Source organism: Vanacampus margaritifer, chromosome 14 (genome assembly GCF_051991255.1).
Source record: "Vanacampus margaritifer isolate UIUO_Vmar chromosome 14, RoL_Vmar_1.0, whole genome shotgun sequence".
Lineage (NCBI taxonomy): Eukaryota > Metazoa > Chordata > Actinopteri > Syngnathiformes > Syngnathidae > Vanacampus > Vanacampus margaritifer.
This window is the reverse complement of record NC_135445.1, coordinates 17,223,643-17,242,629: the sequence shown is the minus strand read 5'-3', so window position 1 is coordinate 17,242,629 and position 18,987 is coordinate 17,223,643. Positions and strand designations below refer to the sequence as shown.

Sequence of the window (18,987 nt, the reverse complement as noted above, 5' to 3'; positions counted from 1 at the left end):
ATTTTCTTGCTGAAATAAGCAGGAATCTCCCTGACAAAATGTCGCTTGGATGCAACATATATTGCTGCAAAATCTATATATATATCTTTTAGCGTTAACGGTGCCTTCACGGATGTTTAAGTTACCCGTGTATAGGCATGCTTAAACACACCCACATAAGATCACAGAGGTTCGCTTTTGAACTATTCGGTGATAAAAATCTGGGTGGTCCATTTCCTCTTTAACCCGGAGGGCAGGGCGTCAATGACAATTGGAAATGTGGACTCGTCAGACCACGGCATTCTTTTCCATTTTGCATCAGGTTCATATCAGTTGGCCCTGGACCTAAAGAATTTAATTTAAAGGGGAAGTCAAAATGTAATATTAATCTCAATATCATGTTTAGACTAGTGAGGTTACATAACATATTATTGTCAAGAAATGTTTAAGGTTGACTTTCCCTTTAGCACATGTAGCGACAAACTGTTTTCAGAGAGAGTGGTACTATGCTTTATTCAATGATTATGTTTTTTTTTAATTATTATTATACATTACCTTTGAGGGATCAAATGTCACGGCCATTCAATGTTGTGGATAAATTTCTTGCTTGCAATTGTAAGTTGTATTGTTAAGTGTTGCTCTTACACTGTTACGCTTTTTGCTTGAGTAGACATTCTTAAAGTGGTGAAACTTGGCCCATCTCGCTTGTAATGAGCCATTGGGCATGCTCTGTATAGAATTTAAATTTGAATTATAATATGCATAATTCTGACTTGGTAATGTGGGGTGCGGTTAATTAAAAAAAAAATTAATTAGTGAGAAATGTGGTCCTGAAAATGCTTCATATGGAAAGTGCAAACTGGAATTAACCGGAAATTTCAGAGGGGGCACAAGAATGATTAATTTTATTTTTTATTTTCAGATTGGTGGACCAATCTAACGCTCATCCAGACCCAACGTCATATTCCAGAGTTGCACAAGGACAAGTGCCCCCATCCCATTCACCAGTTCAGCCTCAGCACTTCTCCTCCCCCTCCTCCGCTCAGGCCTCCCTCCGTCACCACAGTGACTCAGCAGCTCTTCATTACCATCACTTGGACCAGAAAGAACAGAACCGAGACAAAGAACACCCGCTGACTCGTCTGGAGAATGCTCTCGTAGAGGTACAGCGTTGCACCAGCCCCAACAGTGGTGTCTCTGCCAGTAGTCATGACAACAATGCAGTGGGTGAGGGTATCCAGGGACCCACCCGTAGTCTCTCTGTCCTCGAGAGGGTCAGTCGCTTTGAGCATTGCGACAGAGCAGGAAAGCAACGTAGTCAAAGCATCGGTCACAGCCACCACAAAAACTCTTTCCGCAGGGTAAGTCTTACAAACCAATCGATAAATCTTTAGGTTCAAAAATCCTAATCTCCATATAACCCAGTTTTGCTTCACTAATTTGCATCTTTGAACACTTTAGAATCAGATGACTGACAAATCCCATGGTTCCCCCTGTGGAGCAGAAGATCTTAGAAGCATGCTAGAAAGAAGCACCAGAGAGAGCAAAGCCCATAGAACTATGAGCCACAGAGGATGCAGCGTCAACTACAAGAAAGACAGGTGGGTTCATGACCGTGTTGTACTTATATAGCACATTTCTTTATGGAGTTTGCATGTTCTCCACATGTTAGTACATGGGTTTTCTTCAACTACTCCGGTTTCCTCCCAAATCCCCAAACAGGCTTATTAGACTTAATTGATTACTCTAAATTGCCCATAGGTATGAATCAGTGTGATGGTCGTCTACTGTACACATGCCCTACGATTCCAGAATGTACCATGCCTCTTGGCCACGTCAATTAGGACTTTCTTGTGTGTTTTTTTTGTTTGTTGTTTAAACCACATTAACATTGTCTACGCTTTATCTCCGTTTGTTTAGGTCTTCATTCAAAATAACTGTTTTACTAAGCGCCCTAACTTTATATCCTGACTTAAAATAAGCAGTTTTGCATTACAGCATGCGAGACTAAATTTGCATTTACTCATAAAAACACATTGAATAGCAAAACTGGGAATCAACCGCCAAGATGGACTTAGGCCGCACCATTTAGCTAGCAATGAGCTATGGCTGGCTACTGCTGCAGAGTCACTCCTACTAGGTCAATAATCATCACCTCCATGGCAGTAAATAAGCTACATTTCTGACAAGTATCGTTGTCACGAAGGGATGATGAGGAAAGACGGAGAAGCCATGCTAATTGCTAAGCTAACCTAAGATTGACATGGCTAACACATTTAATCACGGAATTAAGTGCTTAGGTGATCGAGTACACTTTTCACAGATGTCTGTCTGGAACCGCTTTGTAGACTCGGGGGAGAAAAGAGAAAACCATTTTAGTTCAACAAAACCGTAACCGGAAATTAATTATGGTATGCTAATGCTACGTCTTAAGTCAGCCAGGAGATATAAAATATTTATATCAGTGCTGAATTTTGATTTCAACTTTTGAGGTTTGCACAATAAATGTTCTCAAAAGTTACATTACAGTAGATCTTTTTTTTAATCACTTAAGCTTTGATTCTAGACAATAAATTACAGTTTGGTACTATACACAATATGAAATTAAGAAATAAAAACTGCTGGGTATATAAAAAAGAAAAACAATTGTTTATTCATTATATCGTCACATTTTTATTGTTTAATCAAACTCTTGTTTCAGGTCCCGAGGTTTAATGTTCAAAAAATAAAAGTTCTACAAATTTAGAACATATACTAACACTAAGAACATGTATCATTGAAACCAAATCCTGTGGTCTGATGAGACCAAGATAAATTTATTTGATACAGATGGTGTCAGACGGTGTGTAGTGGAAACCCTGTGAGGAGTGCAGAACTATCTATCTTGCTTTCATACTTCGGTCAATCGGTGCTGTATGAGTGATGTGTGTGGAGCTACAATTTATTGAGAAAAACACAGATGATACCAATACGATAATCATCAAACCATAACTCCAAGATGACCAAAGCGAGAAGAAAAGTGATGGACTGGCGAAGCATGTCTCCAGACCAAAAACCTATTCAGTATCTGTGGGGTATCCACCTCTGTGATGTCAGAATGTAGGAGTGAAAAAGGATTCCAGCAACAACCTGTGAACCTCTGATGGTCAATGATCACGGAGGTTAAGACAGTGCTGTAAAAATAATGATAGGCACACGAAATATTGACACTATGTGCATAATTTGTACATGAGGGTGTGTACTCACTATCGTTGCTAGCTGTTCAGACATAAACAGTATGGCGCCATGGAGGTGTAATGAGTTGTTTTGAGGAACAAGCTATCTGAACTGTGACTACTGTTCATTGTAGCGAAGTGTCATTTACTTATTGTTGTTCCATGAAAAGATGGACAAAAAAATAAGTGTCTATTGGCAAAATGTTGAAAGGTCAAAGGGAACAACATTTACAGTGCTAATGTAATTTTGCAAGTGATAAATAGCAAGAAATGCTGTTTAAGCACTTTTGGAAATCACAGTAAGAAAATGAAGAAAAAGAAAGAAAAACATTGAAGCCCTATCCTAAAACATGGATTACATTATTATTTTTGATGCACAGTAACACAGACATTCAGAAAAAGAGCTAAAGAATGATGCCTATTAAGCTTTGGGGGAAGTTGTGCATTTTCTTGGGGCTCATGTTTTCCGGCCCTATTCAGGACTGCACCTGATCCCAGTTCAGCCCTGGAGAGGAGCCGAAGCAGCCTCCATCTAGATGGGTCCAGGGAAGAAGATGTCCAGAACATGTTGGGCACTTTGCAGGACACATCCTTCCACAGGTCAGATGTCACTTCAACAAGCTACTACTTTGCCATTGGTCAGTTAGTACAACCATATATTAATATGTACAACTTGTCTTAAAACAGATCTTACAGAGATTCGGTGAAAGAGGCGCAATCTAAGGTCCTGCGTTCTACCTCCTTGAGACACAATTTCTCCCCCTCACGTGCAGATTCTTCTCCCAATCCCTCCTCACACGGAAGCCATCAGCCTCTGCCTTTCGTGGGCAACCATCCCCCATCGGAGAAGAAAGGCCCTAAAACCATGCCCAAACCAAGTATTGTCATCAATGCTCCAGTCACGTCCCCTCACACTCCAAAGGAGCGCCATGTGGTCGGACCAGAGACTCGAGGCCCAACTCCTCCAGCCTTGCCCACCGTGCCGGCAGTTGGACCTCCTGCTATTTTGCGGATCGGTGGACGCAAACGTATGACCCAAGACCAGAAGAAACGTTCCTATTCTGAGCCAGACAATATGAATGAAATTGGGATTTCAGATTCTGAGACTGGTCTCTTCAAGATCGTAGGAGGTGAATGACACAAAACGTACATATAATACACATAATAGGCTTATGTCTAGCCTAAGTCTTGTCTAGTTTGTCCTTTGTTTGAGTATTGCTTCCTTTCATGTGAAATAATCCAATTGTTTTCATGGTTCTAACGGTTACAAAAGTCAGCTAAAACAGCTAACCTAATAAAATGAAATGATTTGCCTGTCTCAAGAGACCAGCGTGGCTGACCGGCGAAAAATGTTTGAACTCGGATTTGCAAACAATGCCATATCCAGGCCTGACTTGCGTCAGCTGCAGCAGGAGGCTGTGGCTCAGTACGTGCAGAGGAAGAGAAGTGCAAAGAAAGATGAGGGAAGAGAGAGGAGTGGGCCAAGACCCCTCAGCGCTTATCTACAGTCGGAAAATACCTACCATTCAGGTAAGGGGATCAAGGCTGAGAGAAGCAACAGAATTTTGAAATGTATTTTGTGAGATCCTGCACCTTCTCTTACTGTATTGTGCTCTTTTGTACAAAATGTTTGTGTAGGGAACTAGCAAATTGAAATGGAAGACAAAATAAATATTACAGTGCAGGAAAATACACTATGATTACCTTCTTTTTACATTTTCTTACCTGCTTCTTCTACTCAATTTCCCTCTTCGGACCCTCCCAGACACCCTTAGCCTCTCCTCTACCTCCAGTCTGCTCTCCCTCCAAGAATCTGGCCTGGATCGCAACCTTTCTTCTGGTGAACGGCGTCACTTCTCTTCTCCTGGAGCTGACCTGCGAAGCCTTCAGTCTAACTTGTGCTACCCAGGCAGAGTGTGCACTCCGAGGGCTGCCTCACATCTGTCACCATGGTAACCAACCCTCCTTAAAATCCCAAAGAGAGACAATTTTAACTCATTCATTGCCATTGACGGCTTAGGACGTCAAAGTTCCATTTTCATTGGACTGGCAGTAAATGAGTTTACTGGCAATGTCTGATCCTAAGCCATTCTTATGGTATACGATGGTGTATTAGGGCCACATATAAATATCTTTCTTTTCTTTTCTTTTTTTAGAGGAGGGGTAATATTCTAAGAAAAAACTCACAAATTTACGAGAAATAAATTTGCAGATTTGCGAGAGAAAAACTCTGAAATTTGCGAGAAATACACATAGCGTAACTATTGTCTGGACAAGGTGCTGGCTTTTGTCCACCAGGAGCTAACGTGAGGATTTGTTGAAAAGGCAGGATGGAGACGGATTTCTTCTTAAATTTTACTCCTCACACACGGCAGCTAGAGCGACAGCATTTCCTGACCCCCTATCAGCTGACTAACACTAACCAATCAGAAGCTAGCATACTTTAGGTAAATGCAAGTGATTGACTGAGAACAGCAGATTCGACACATCACTTTAGCTCCTTGTACAAACAAAAATACCGAAATGTATAAATGTGTAAATAATAATTACGGAAACATAAATGTACAAGTATATGTATATTTTAACTTAAATGCTTGATCATCAGGGTGTGAACCTTTGCAAAGTGAGGCATCTTCGTCCCTGGCAGTACCCAACGCTTCAAGAGTAAATGCTTAACATGAAATGGTTAATCTCTGCTAAAGCAATTACTATCTCCTTATTTGAAAACCCGTTCAAAAATTACTGGCACAAACATCAGAGTACGCTACGTGGATTTCTCACAGGTTTCTGAGGGTTTTTTTCTCATAAATTTGCGACATTATAAAGTGTCAAATTTCTTGTAAATTTGTGAGTTTCTTCCAGATTTAGAATGATGTAAAACACAACTTGGATTATTGAAAAAACCTGGAGTTTTTATTTCCCCCCTGCCACCGCCTCTAAATATATACAGTATATATGTATATATATTGTGTTTTACATCATTCTAAATCTGGAAGAAACTCACAAATTTACAAGAAATTTGACACTTTATAATGTCGCAAATATATATATATATATATTTATTTATTTTTTTATACGTGGCCCTAATATGTCGTCGTACTTATGACAACAATACTACATTTTGATATTTTCTATTCCTTGTGTTCTGTAGTGGGGGCGCATCACCTGAGCGCCACACCTCCAGCACCCACCGCTCTCATAATTTCATCCACGAGGCAGGCTCCAATAAACACCAGGCGAGCGGGTCTCTGGCAATGGTTGGCTCCGTGCTGGGCTCTGGCAAGTCCGCCTCTGTTGAAGATCTTTTGGAGCGGTCTGAGGAAAGGATTCCACACCACTCTCGCTCCCGCTCATCCCCCATTCTAGATATACTCAATCAGGTAATGTGCAACGTGGCACTCTAAATTATGCAGGCAGTAATTATTTAATCTAGAAAATTTTGCTAGCCTGTTTTAATTTTTTAGGAATTTTCTTATTCTACGAAAATTCATAAGCTGTCTGCAATTTTGCAACATGCCAATCACGCACCTAACTGGCGCCTGTATCTGCCTGAACAGTTTCTGGTTGCTCTGGTCAGTTTGGCCCTTCACAATTTCATCTGTCATAAGACACTTAAGCTGATGTAATGATGAAAAGCTCAAGTGTTTTGTTTCATGATAAAGGATCAGACACACTTTTAGCTTCAGGGAGTTGCACAGGAAATGCCCAAAGTCTTCAATGTTTCCTGTGTGGTGCCGAAGAGCTGGAGCTGGTGGCTGGGTGCTGTTTGATGTGGCTGATAGGAAAGATAAAACACAAACACACACGTATACATATGACATCCTCGGAGTCCTTAATGGAAGGCAGCAAAAGACGAACTTCTCTTTTATCTGTTTACCTTATCAGCAGGACCAGTGTCACATAAACAACTTACATTTGAGGCAGACACACAGACATTCTTTTTACTTTAAATTTCAGATGTTTTCCCTCCAATAAGATATACAACACTATACTGACGCTGCTATTTACACCAATTTGCACTAGACGCATTATCCATCTCAGTCTCGATCCCTCATGGAACAACATTGAAAAAATATGATTCTTGACACAATGAATAGTCAGCGCACAGCTCACTTAACAGTGTAAATTTTTGCTCCTTCAAAATAATTCAAAATGCAACCATTACTAGCTAAACCTCTGGCAACAAAAGTGAGTACACACCTTAGTGAAAATGTCTAATTGAGCTTAGTTAGTCCTTTTTCCTCCCCATTTTCAAGTGACTCTTTAGTGTTGTGTTAAATTTGGTATTACAGCTCTAACACTCTCTCATACTGATCACTCAAAATTCAACATTTCACCTCATGGAAAAGAGCTCTCTGAAGAGCTGAAAGAAAAAAGGACTGTTGATCTGCATAAACGACGACCTCAGAGTTTCTGGTGAAAGCGGGCAAAGCCTGTTTGCGGTTCCATATTATGTTCAACAGATAAGCAAGCATATTTTTACGTATAAAATTGTAGAAAGTGAGTGCAGTGCTGTAGTCTGCTTCTTGCTGAATGACCCTAATGAGTCACCGATATATAAGACTGGTATGGACTAGTGATGGGACGTAATGTGCCGAGGCTTCGGAGCGTGTGTTGAGTAATCCTGGAAGAAATTTCTGAAGCGCGTGTCGAGGCGTGATTCATTCGGGCAAATGAAGTCACCGCTGACGTTTGACACTTTATGGGTTCAGGAAGTGGTTCGACTTTTGCAAAGTTTCGCACAGCATATGAAACGCAATGCTTCTCTGCAAAAGTTGCGTGTCCGTGGGCGTTTGAGTGTCGCAAATATGCCCGTAACATACTTTTCTTTTTCATTCTTTGAAAATTCACGTCATTTATATTGCAGGGTGAAGGGTAACTGCATGAGTGTAACACACAGTTCAGCATGTTAAAAAACTAATCTAAACAATACCTAAATTAATAATACACAAAACAAATATTACTCAATTACAGATAAACAAAAACAAAAAACAAATTGGCAACTAAAGCATGTGTAATTGTTCCTAAACCAACGCTATTGTAAGACAGCAAAAAGGCAAAGTGATTCAAATTACACTTTTAATTTCGGCCACCAGGGGGGTTTGTGTGCACATGAAGCTCACGAGGAGAACCTTTTTGTTAACCAATTTGATGGAAAGCTTCGAGTGTTCAAAAAACTTCATCTGCCCATCACTAGTATGGACATTCACCAGGGAGCTGTTCTCGGATCAACGAGTTGAAAGACATCAAAGGTTGAAGGGTATTAGTTTGTTGCTGGCTATACAAAAACGTTTTTGTGAAAGAGGCATGACTTGCCTATGTCTTCCTTCCTCGTCATTTCCCTTATCTCCACAAGGCCATCATTTACATTTACATTCAATTGCATTTATCAAGTGTTTCACTGTTTCCATCTCAGGTAATTATGATCGTAATATTGAAATAGTTAATGAGATTTTTTTTTTTTTTTGAAATAATAAATATTCAAAATGACATGTTTGCAAGAAAAAAATTATGACACTGAAATGTGATCAGTGCACTGCTTTACGTAGATTCTAGCTACAGATTTAATATTGCTTTGACATGTATGTGCTTGGAATGGAGTTTGAAGCAAGTGCAAGCATTCTTGGTCAACATTGGCACAAATGATCTTCCATCAACAGACTAAAATATATGTTTTTCAGGACTCCCCATCAGATCAAGTGAAGATGTTTGATGCCTTCGTGTCTGAGCCTGAACGCTACGCTAAGATGGAGGACAGGTACTGTACACATCACCACCGTCAGGCGGCTGATGTTGCGCCTACCTTTTCCTCTCACTTTGTCTCTGCCTCCATCTAGTTTATTATGGTCTGTGATTGATCTGATTTTGTCTCCCGCATTCTGAAAAGTCTCTCTTTTGAAAATCCAATGGCATCTTTGTTACTTTAGATTTACTGAAGTTACATGAGATTTTGTTGTGTGCATGTTTATGAGAGATTAAGTGCACTATTTTATTTTTTACTGAAACAAGTGAGGCTTAGGATAGAAAGATTGACAGGACAGCTGAAAGAAAACAGCAAAAGGAAGTAGGAGGAAAAATGTTTTGAGTGGGTAATAAAAAAACATTAGAGCAGAAGACATGTCCAGAAATACAAATCATGTAATTCCATTGCAACAGGGAGATAACACATGGGAGTTTATGGATGGAAAATCATATAAATAAAGGAAGAAAAATGGAAAAAGAAAAAAGATTCGAGTCCCAGCTATAAAGAGAGAAAAATGGAAGGAATGATGGAGTTAAGAAGAGTGTCAGGGTTTTACATAGAGGAATGTAAGGAAGAAGAGAAAACTTCCTGGCACTGACACTGAAAAAACAAACAACTTGAGTGCACTGGGATTTATTAAGCCAAAGATATTGAATTATGTTTACTCTCAAAATGTGAAGGGCAGGGGTCACTTTAGGAATTCTGTGTGTGTCTGTGTGTGTGTGTGTGTGTGTGTGTGTGTGTGTGTGTGTGTGTGTGTGTGTGTGTGTGTGTGTGTGCGTGTGCGTGTGCGTGTGCGTGTGCGTGTGTGTGTGTGCGCAGATCTGTTTGCTCTATTGTAATACCAAAATCATGAATGTACTGCTGCTTGTTAAACAGAATCTTAAAAAGGAAAGGAATTATTTTGAAGGATTGTGGGAAAACTTTAGACATAAGACAAATACTTTAGACTTTAGTAAATCAGAGACCAAGGCCATTAAATGTAGCACAAATGTGCATTTATGCAGAGAGATCAATGTATGATGGCACAAGTGTTACATGCAGAAAAGTCAAAGGTTTGACCCATTTAGCGTGTCGTATACTGTATACGCTCTTGACAATTTCATGTGCCCTGTCTCTTAGCGCTGCATTCAACGAGCCACTAGAGGGCCTCGCCTCCTCTCAACCAAGACAGAACAATCCTGATAACATCCAGCCTGCTGGATCTTCTCGAGGTAAGCATCACTGTTAGTACTCATACTCTGTACTTAAGTAGAAGTACAAATACTTGTTTAAAAACAATACTCTGGTTAAAGTATAGAGTCAACTCATTTTCTTAAAGCTGCTCTCTGTAACAATTTGGCCAAAATATCTTTACAATAGCCTTTTTATTTGACCCTTTATGACCAAAAAATCTTCTAATTAGTCGATTAATATCTTAACTGTTCACAGTGGGTACTCGTGCAAGCTTCTGGCTAATAGATTTCAGACTGGATTTGGCTTTGAATTTCCCGCTCTCTGTCTGCGGATGTGACGTCATGTGCGTGTTGTGTACACGAAGAAGGGTGTGTGCAGTTTCAGTTTTCGTCAACAGGTGGCAGTAGTGATTCAAAATGGAATTTTCTGCATTCAGTTGCTTTAAGTAAGAGTTTAAAAAAAGTACAGACTAAAATGTACACAAGATGTAGAGGCTACATATGATGGATATTTATTTTGATATCTTAACACAACAGGAAAAAAAACACCTTGACTGCTGACATGCTCATGGGCAAAACAAAACATCACAAAAAATGCTTAAATTGACATTAACATTTATATTTTGCACTTCTTCCAACTTAATTTACTGTTTTTGTCCAAAATAATCCAAGTTGTGTTGTACATCATTTTAAATCTGGAATTACTCCAAATAGTCAGTGTTTTTAAAACCGTTTTAAAATAAATCAGTAATGACAGAACTATGCAACTGTTTTTAACTAGATGTTCTTTTATATAATTTGCCTGTTATATATATCATGCACATTATGTATGATGTGATGTTTATTGTGCTACTATGCGACATGTAGCTTATAGTCATGTGGAGTCTTGTTTTGCCTTATGTCTGTTGTGCCACATGTCTTAGCCAGTACTCCCTGTGACAAGAGTTATTGTAACTCAGTGGGACTCTTCCTGGTTAAATAAAGGTTAAATAAAATAAAAAAAACATCAGACGTGTAGCAAGAGAACTGCAATTTAGTCACCATTCAGACAGATCTCACTGGAGCATATTTTATATATAAGCAGTTCAGAAAATGGATGGAGAAACCGAGACCAAGAACAGTCGCGCTCGTACTGGCACCCCAAATTTCCACTGCTTAATCGTGTTGACAGCTAACAAGTTCCAGTTGCATCCAAAATCTCAGTTTCTAACTATGGAAAGGTTTTTGTTCCTTTTTATTTGAAATGGCTTTAAAGAGGAAGTCAACCTTAAACATCCTTGACAAAAATATGTTCTATGCAGCCCCACTAATCTAAATACGGTATTCTGGTTAATATTGTGTTAGCGTAATATGAGTTAAGAAGCAAAATCCAGCCGTTTTTATCCATCTCAGGTGGCGGCCATTTTGCCACTTGCTGTCGACTGAAGATGACATCACAGTTGCTCAGGGCTCAGGCAACGCCAAATCACAGCTCAACTGTTTTCTGAAGTTGAGCTGTAATTAGTAGTTTCCTGAGACCTGAGCAACTGTGGTGTCATTTTCACTCGACAGCAAGTGGCAAAATGGCCGCTTTCTGATATTGATAAAAACTGCTTAACTCATATTCCGCTAACGCAATATTAACCAGAATACCACATTTAGACTAATGGGGCTGCATATAATATATTATTGTCAAGAATTTTTGGGGGGGTTGACTTGCCCTTTAACTTTTGCAATGCGGGATTTTAACTCAAATCCCGCATGGCATTGTGGCCATAGGTCAAATGCTGGTCAGTTATTGCGCCTTTGTATGTTACTACTTATGATAAAACATCAAAAGCTAGCAAAATCACATGTCGACTTCAATCTATTGTTTATGCAGAACAGGGAGAGCCAGGAAAAATCCATGAATAATACTTTTTAATAAAATAATAAAGTAACACTTTCACCTTCCTAGATCCGACCTTTTCCCACTCCCCCGTCCCACTGAGGGACAGACAGCGTCAGAGGAACAGTGAGCGTCAGCGAGCCCATAGCATGTCCTCTCTAGCAGCCTCAGTTGGTCTCCCTTGCCCCCTCTCCCCCGGGTCTGCTTCTCAGGACACAGATGGAACTGAGTGGCAGTCCAGTAAAGGTAAAAGTCAAGCCAATCTGGATGACATCACCTTCCCAGGCACCTCCCACAGCAGCATGGCCGAAAGTAGTGGCGGCACTAAAAGTGGAGCGATCAGCCTCGACGGCCACCTTGACGCCTTTGTGGTGGACAAACCGACAAGGCACAGTTTGAGTGATGATAGTATGTTAGAAGACACAACAAAGGGTGCTCACAGAGAGAGGACATTTAGTCTAGAGCGAAGAGGAGTGCGTTATGAAGACAAGATCAGACCAGTGTCTTCAGTGACATCATCACCGCTGCTTCATTTCCAGTTTGCTTCCACGCCAGACAAGAAACGCGGTGGGAATGTTGAGTCATTCACTTCTTCTCATCAGTCTGTCCTTCACAACATTTCCTCACTGAAGAGGTCAGAGTTCAGCCTCAACAGCTCCACTGACCAACAACAAACATCAGTACCATCCACGGGACTATTTAGTGAGGACTTGGATGAGGTATTTCTTGTAAATCCTATACCTCCATCACCGTCTTCTCCTTCGATCAAGGAGACAAATATGGTGGACTTTCCTCTGCCTCCCACTCCTCTCCTGAAGTTGGACAAGAGAAGCTCTTTGCAGATTGCGGGAAGGTTGGTTTTCCATTTGTTTTACATTGATGTTCAAATTAAAAAACATAATCAGCGTGGATCTTAGTAATTATTTCCACTTTCCACCAGCCTACCTAACCTTTTGGCACCTTCGAAGCCACGATCGTCCACCCTCACGTCCACCACTTCTTGCATGGACAGCCTACAGTTTGACGACACATTTAACCTTGAATACCAGCCCCTGCTCAAGAAGGAAAAGATGGTGGAGGAGCTACAAGTGGAAAAGCTGGCACGGCAGCTGGTGGGTACCTGGAGTCAGGTGGTCCGTCCCATCCAATTGGGATTCCGATGGATGTTGCTTATTACTTCTTTATATTTGTGCTATCTTTTTGCCACTACATCAGGCACATGTGAGATAGATTGCATCATTGTTAAATTATCAGTCCTTTAGCTTTTATCTGAAAATTTGTTGGTACCCAATGCTATGAAAGAAAAACCCTAAGTGATGACAGAAATAGCTTAAATGTGACAAACCAATAAAAAATGAAAATTAACCAATGAGAATCAGGCATTGTAGGGTAGAATTCCATAGACGTTAAATTACTGAATAATATGTGCAACTGTAGTTACGGGGATATCAAGCTGATTAGAGATGGTCTTGCAGCCTTTATTATGATTACTTTTGACAGATTCAAGTTATCTGTTTTTCTTTCATTAACATAGGGGTACTAACAATTTTTGTATAATTGTATTCTGATACACTTCTTTTTTCTTTTCTTTTTTTAATCTCATGTGGACCTAATAAAGTGTGCAGCTCATGTGTTTCAGACTCAGCATGTAACCTTTGACCTAGTTTAGCTTACATATCCTTTAATTGTACTCAGCAGTAGCTGTAGTTGATAATTCCTCTGTTTCCACTGCACACAGGTAATGCAGGATCGCTCTCTGACACCCATCCTAGAAACATGGGAGGGTAAATCTCCTGTAGAGCTTGTGGAGGAGATCTTTCAAAACAACAGACTGGGTGCTAAAGTGCCATGGCAAGCCAGGGGTACCCCATTAAATGACAGGTGTTTATTTTCCTTTGAATGTTGCTTAAGCCTTAGATTTTGCCCAATTTTACTACCTTTCAGCTTGTTCGTGGTTGGATATTAAATGTTTGTGTTGCACCCTGTACAGGTGTGAGGATGGCGTCAACGCGGAATTGGATCAAAGGACTGAGATGGAGGAGAAGGACCTCAACAGCAGGAAGGTAGAAACAGATAAGAGAATGCATGATCTAAATGGTAGAACAGGAATAGTGGAACTTTAATTTAACGGGCCCGTAATCAACGGACCCTGGATTTTATGGACAGGAAAACGTGTCAGACTCACTGAAAATGGCCCTAACAAAAGCTGTTTAATTCTGTTAGTTGCACACCTGGCCAAAGCCATCAAGTGACAGAGACTAGGAACGTGTTTCCGAATTGAGGCGCTCTCATCGTAGATCAGGTGTTCGCAACCTTTATTGACAAAAGAGCTATTTTAGGCCAAATAACAAAAAATTAAATAAATTAAATTAAATAAAGAAACGACTGGAGCCGCAAGATGTTTGAAAATTATGATGAAGCAGTGTTAGTGTTAGTCTAATGTAGTGAGGGTCCAAGAGCTAATTAGAGCTGCTTCATAACAGAAAAATATGCAGCATCCAATATGTAGAGATTCATTTTCTTCTACCTTTTGTCTTCTGCTTTTTTATTTTTTCTGCCTATTTTGTTATCAATTTTCTGCTTGATTTATTTTTGGGCAATTTGGTGGACATTTTATGATAATTTTCAGGATTTCTTCTTTTATTTTTAGAAATGTTATAGTTACATTTTAAACGTTTTCTGCCTTTAAAAAAATATTGACTTACTGACTTTTTTTTAGCAATTCTTTTCTGCCTTTTTGTATTCAATTCTCTGACATTTTTGGCAATTTGATGGTAATTTTCTGCATTTCCCCTTTCTTTTTGGATATTTTGTCACTTTTTAGAAAATTTTTAGGACATTTTAAAAACTTTATTCTATATTTCGTCTCCTTTTCGGATAACTTAAAAATTGGGACTCATGGCATTTTTTAAATATTCAATTACTGTTATTATTATCTATTATAATTAATTCTGAATATTTTATTTGAAAAAAAAAAAGAATACATATGTAAAAATAATAATTTCCTCAAAAATGTTTTAGGTATCCATAATATGGAACCACAGAAACGACGCTGTTGTAGATAAACAGACTTACAGTGGACTAGAGCAGGCTACAAAAAAAACACCTCAATGTAGCGGCTATGTTGGAAGGGGCGACTTCCCCATCAAAAGCAATGTAGGGCATATGGTGGCGGCCATCTTAGCAGGGGAGAGTCCTTTCAAGTATAATAGAAATCATGGACGTTAGCATCGCCATTGGCATGTATATGATGAGGCATTAAACGCTCCCCTTCCCGTTTAAAGCTTTTTCTTTTTGTTTTATTTATTCACAATAATTTTGTTCTGGTCTTGGCATTTTAGGCAAAAAAATTAAAAAGTATAACAAAGCAACAATTTTGTAGCCTGTACTGGGTGTACCCGTAGTTTCATGTAACAGATTTCCGGTAAATTGAGGTTTCACTGTATAATGGGCATGTCAAGATGGTATTGTCATTATTCCTATGCTTAAACTTATTATTATTATTTCCTGGTGTATTTCTTGACAACTCCACTAGGCGGAGCTGTGTGAGGCTCTGAGGTTCAGCGTGGTGTCTCTGCGCCAAGAGAAGGATGCTCTGTGTGAGGAGCAGAGGCGTCACCAGGCACTCGGGGCCAGCATTGATTCTTTGGTGCACAAACTATGCAAGACAAATGAGAGGGACAAGTACAGCATGTTCATTGGTACAGCATTCCATTACAATCGAGGCAAATATAGCACAAAGAACCCAAACTTTGGCTAAATAAATTTTGGCTTTGCAGGAGATCTTGAGAAAATTGTGAACCTGCTGTTGTCACTGTGTAGCCGGCTGTCGAGGATTAACAAATCTCTGCACACTTTGCAACAAGAAGAGCTGGCAAAGGAGGACATTTCAGAGGAGCGGGTGAGAAAACATTGTGCATATGTATATTCTTCCTCATATTAGAAGTATTGTAAAAACATTTGTGTCTCCTCAGGACTCCCTCAATCACAAGCGCTCTCAGCTCATCAGTCAAACAGAGGATGCCTGGGAACTGAAGCAAAACCTGGACCGGCGGCAGCGCGTTGTTCAAGCCATTTTGCGAGGCTACCTCACTGAACTGCAGCTCCAAGACTACCGCCACTTTGTCAGCACCAAACCCTCCCTACTGATTCGCCAACGGAACCTCGATGACCTCATACGACAGCGCGAAGAGCAGCTGACGAGGCTGGCAGAGACCCTCCCGCCAGACTCGCCGGCGGCTCGATATCGCTCGAGAGGATCTTTGCCTTCGTCCCCGAGTCCCGTCTCCTGCTCGTCCCCCTTGCCACAGCTGCTTCCATCCTCTCCGATTCCTGGCCACACCCACTCGGTCAGGTCCACCACAGTGACGTCACTGTGATGTCATGAAACAGCAACAAGCAGCTGTGTAGAAACTACAAACTACCACAGGAGGAGTTAACAGGATGCACGAGTGGGCTTGGTCTCACTGAATCTATGCACACATGTGAAGCTGCAAACACTGTCATGTGCCTCGTTTTATTCGCACCCGACTGAAACTTTTACAAGAGAAAAAAATAACGCATCTGCCTTAAGTTTTAAAATTGCCCAACTGCTGCCATTCTTACCTGCTCTGTAAAAGTCCACCTGGTTGGAAGTGCCTAAAAATATGATTAGGATTTTAATAAAGGTCTTTTTCTTCTATTGTCCAACTGTTTTAGGAATACTTGACACGTTGACTTCACATATTTGAAAGATTTTCGGACAAGGATCAATATTTATATGATAAGTTCTTTCAACTTTGCTAAGGCAGAGGAGATTGGACTGTGACAAGAAATAATGTGAATACTGTGAGAAAATGATGAAAGGTCCGGTCACGCAGCTTCGCCAAGTCAGAATGCAACGGTGCTCTCATTTTGGCAACTATGATTTTGCTCAATTAGAAAAGCATGTTTGCTGGTGGCCAAAGAAAAGATAATAACAACAAACTGCCACTAAAATTGAACTCCACTTGATGTCAAAGGAAGAAGAGTCCAAAGATTTGGATGGGATGCAATGTTCAACGTTGTTTTGTTTCATTTACATTTTCTTTTATTATTTTTTTTGCTTGGCCCTAACTTATTGATAATAATATAAATCACAAAATAAGCCAGTTTCCACATTTGAACATAAGTTATTGTTATAGATTTAGGTAGTGATGGGCGAGTGCCGATACCAGGCCTTATTTCAATTTATTGGTACCCCTGATGGCGACCGATACCAGTATCAGCCGCTCTTTTGTGAGAGTTTTACGATCAGGAACTAGAAATTAGAAGAAAAAAAGAAAATCGAAAATTGCCATGAATTTCATGCAATCTTAAGGAAAAAATATATTTAATGTTGTCTATCATTGTTTTTGTTTTTTTTATGTATCAAAACTACTGGTGGTTTTTATACTCGGTATCTGTATCAATGACTACTCAGGAGCAGGGCTGGTCTGGCCATCCGGCATACAGGGCAGATGCCCGGTGGGCCGGCGTCTTTTGGGGCCAATGCAGTGCTTTTTAATGATTATTTTTCTCCATTTTAGATTGGCCAACAATTTAGAGGGACTAGTCCATCCATCAATTTGTAATATAGACAAAAAACGTAACCAACATCTGTCAATATCAGTGGCAGAACTATGTGTTGGGCAGGAGTCAGGCCGGGCTTGGCCGGCGGGCTTAAGTCAAAATGCCAGTCCAGCTCTGCTTAAGAGTTCTCGTACTGATATCAGTCTGAAAAAAGTGGTATTGAACATCCCTAGATGTAAGTATTAAATTAGCCTAGTAATGCATATTAATGCTTCTTGATCTTATAATGCCTTAAACTGGACTCACGATTCTATTAGGTCCTCATTATGCTCTCTTGCTCTTAAAGAACCCAGCAAAGGTCATAAGACATTTTTTAATGTTGTCAAGAAAAATGGAAGCAGCAGATGGAAATGTTGGACTTTTTTTAAGGTTATCCACTGGTGACTATGCACTTATCTATTACATACAGCTTACTTTTTAGAGGGTCATCCAATCAGACCAACTCACATGTCATCTAATGTCAAACATATGTTAAACTTGACATTTTTTTACCGAGGCAGCAGTGCAGTTCTTTATAAATGTTTTTAACTACTTGAGTACATTTTATTCAGCCTGAAATGTCTAAGGACAATATTTTATCATACACGTACAAGTTTTCCTTTTTATTTTTTTTAAAGTTCAGAGAGCACATTTTACATATCGTCATTTTGTTTCCTATTCTCCAAATATCACATACAAAGCCTATCACACTCACTTTTTGACTTACTCCTCATAGGCACAACAGATTATCCCAGATGTGTTTTGTTGGTTAACTTGCTGGATCTATAAAAAGTTGGATGATTGAAAAATGGCTCCTGATGTTCTTTTGTTTTGTTTTTGCTAAATAAATATATTTTGTAAATGGTGTCAGTGGTACTGTCAAATGTATCTAGTGATTCACTGATTGGACTCAGTATATGAACTGTATTAAAAGTCTGCCTTTATGAAATGAATATGGTAGGCAGCGATATGTCAGTGGATGGATGGATGGATGGATGGATGGTCGGTCAGACTGACATAATCAATGTGCAGTATGTTTCATCACATGGCACATACATAACTAGAAAACAGCAAAAAGTAGTTACTGAAACATTGAACAGTTGGACGTGTCTACTCAAAAATTTAGAGAAGGTCTAATCAAGTACACCTACAGGTTTGGTTCATCCCGAAACGTTTTCATCCCAAACGTTTTGTAAATACTACAGTAGGCCTACAGTTTTACGGCTACTTGTGCATACTTGCTTGTATCAAGTACATGTATTATATTGTTGCCCGCTAGAGGGAGACAATGTCTTAAATTGGCAACATTGCTTCAAGTTGAAAATACATTTTTCGGCTACTGACAGTCTTGGCCTGGGCCTTAGAATCGACACCAGTATTTACTTCAAAATTATCCAAATTTAAAATATGTCTAGGTAAATAGAATCAATCTGTGTTTAA

At 39.8% G+C, this 18,987-nt stretch overlaps 1 protein-coding gene across 1 annotated transcript in view; it reads left to right on the top strand.

Moving 5' to 3' along the window:
- shroom3 (shroom family member 3) overlaps positions 1-18,413 on the top strand; it is a 61,471-nt gene extending 43,058 nt beyond the window's left edge. The window contains 16 exon segments of the mRNA XM_077542771.1: positions 902-1,340; positions 1,441-1,580; positions 3,675-3,794; positions 3,882-4,324; positions 4,518-4,724; positions 4,960-5,146; positions 6,346-6,574; positions 8,876-8,952; positions 10,060-10,151; positions 12,049-12,832; positions 12,920-13,091; positions 13,718-13,860; positions 13,970-14,042; positions 15,515-15,680; positions 15,759-15,880; positions 15,954-18,413. Of these exon segments, the coding sequence (XP_077398897.1) occupies positions 902-1,340; positions 1,441-1,580; positions 3,675-3,794; positions 3,882-4,324; positions 4,518-4,724; positions 4,960-5,146; positions 6,346-6,574; positions 8,876-8,952; positions 10,060-10,151; positions 12,049-12,832; positions 12,920-13,091; positions 13,718-13,860; positions 13,970-14,042; positions 15,515-15,680; positions 15,759-15,880; positions 15,954-16,358 (3,799 nt within the window). The 3' untranslated portion in view covers positions 16,359-18,413.
- The last annotated feature ends 574 nt before the right edge of the window (positions 18,414-18,987 follow it).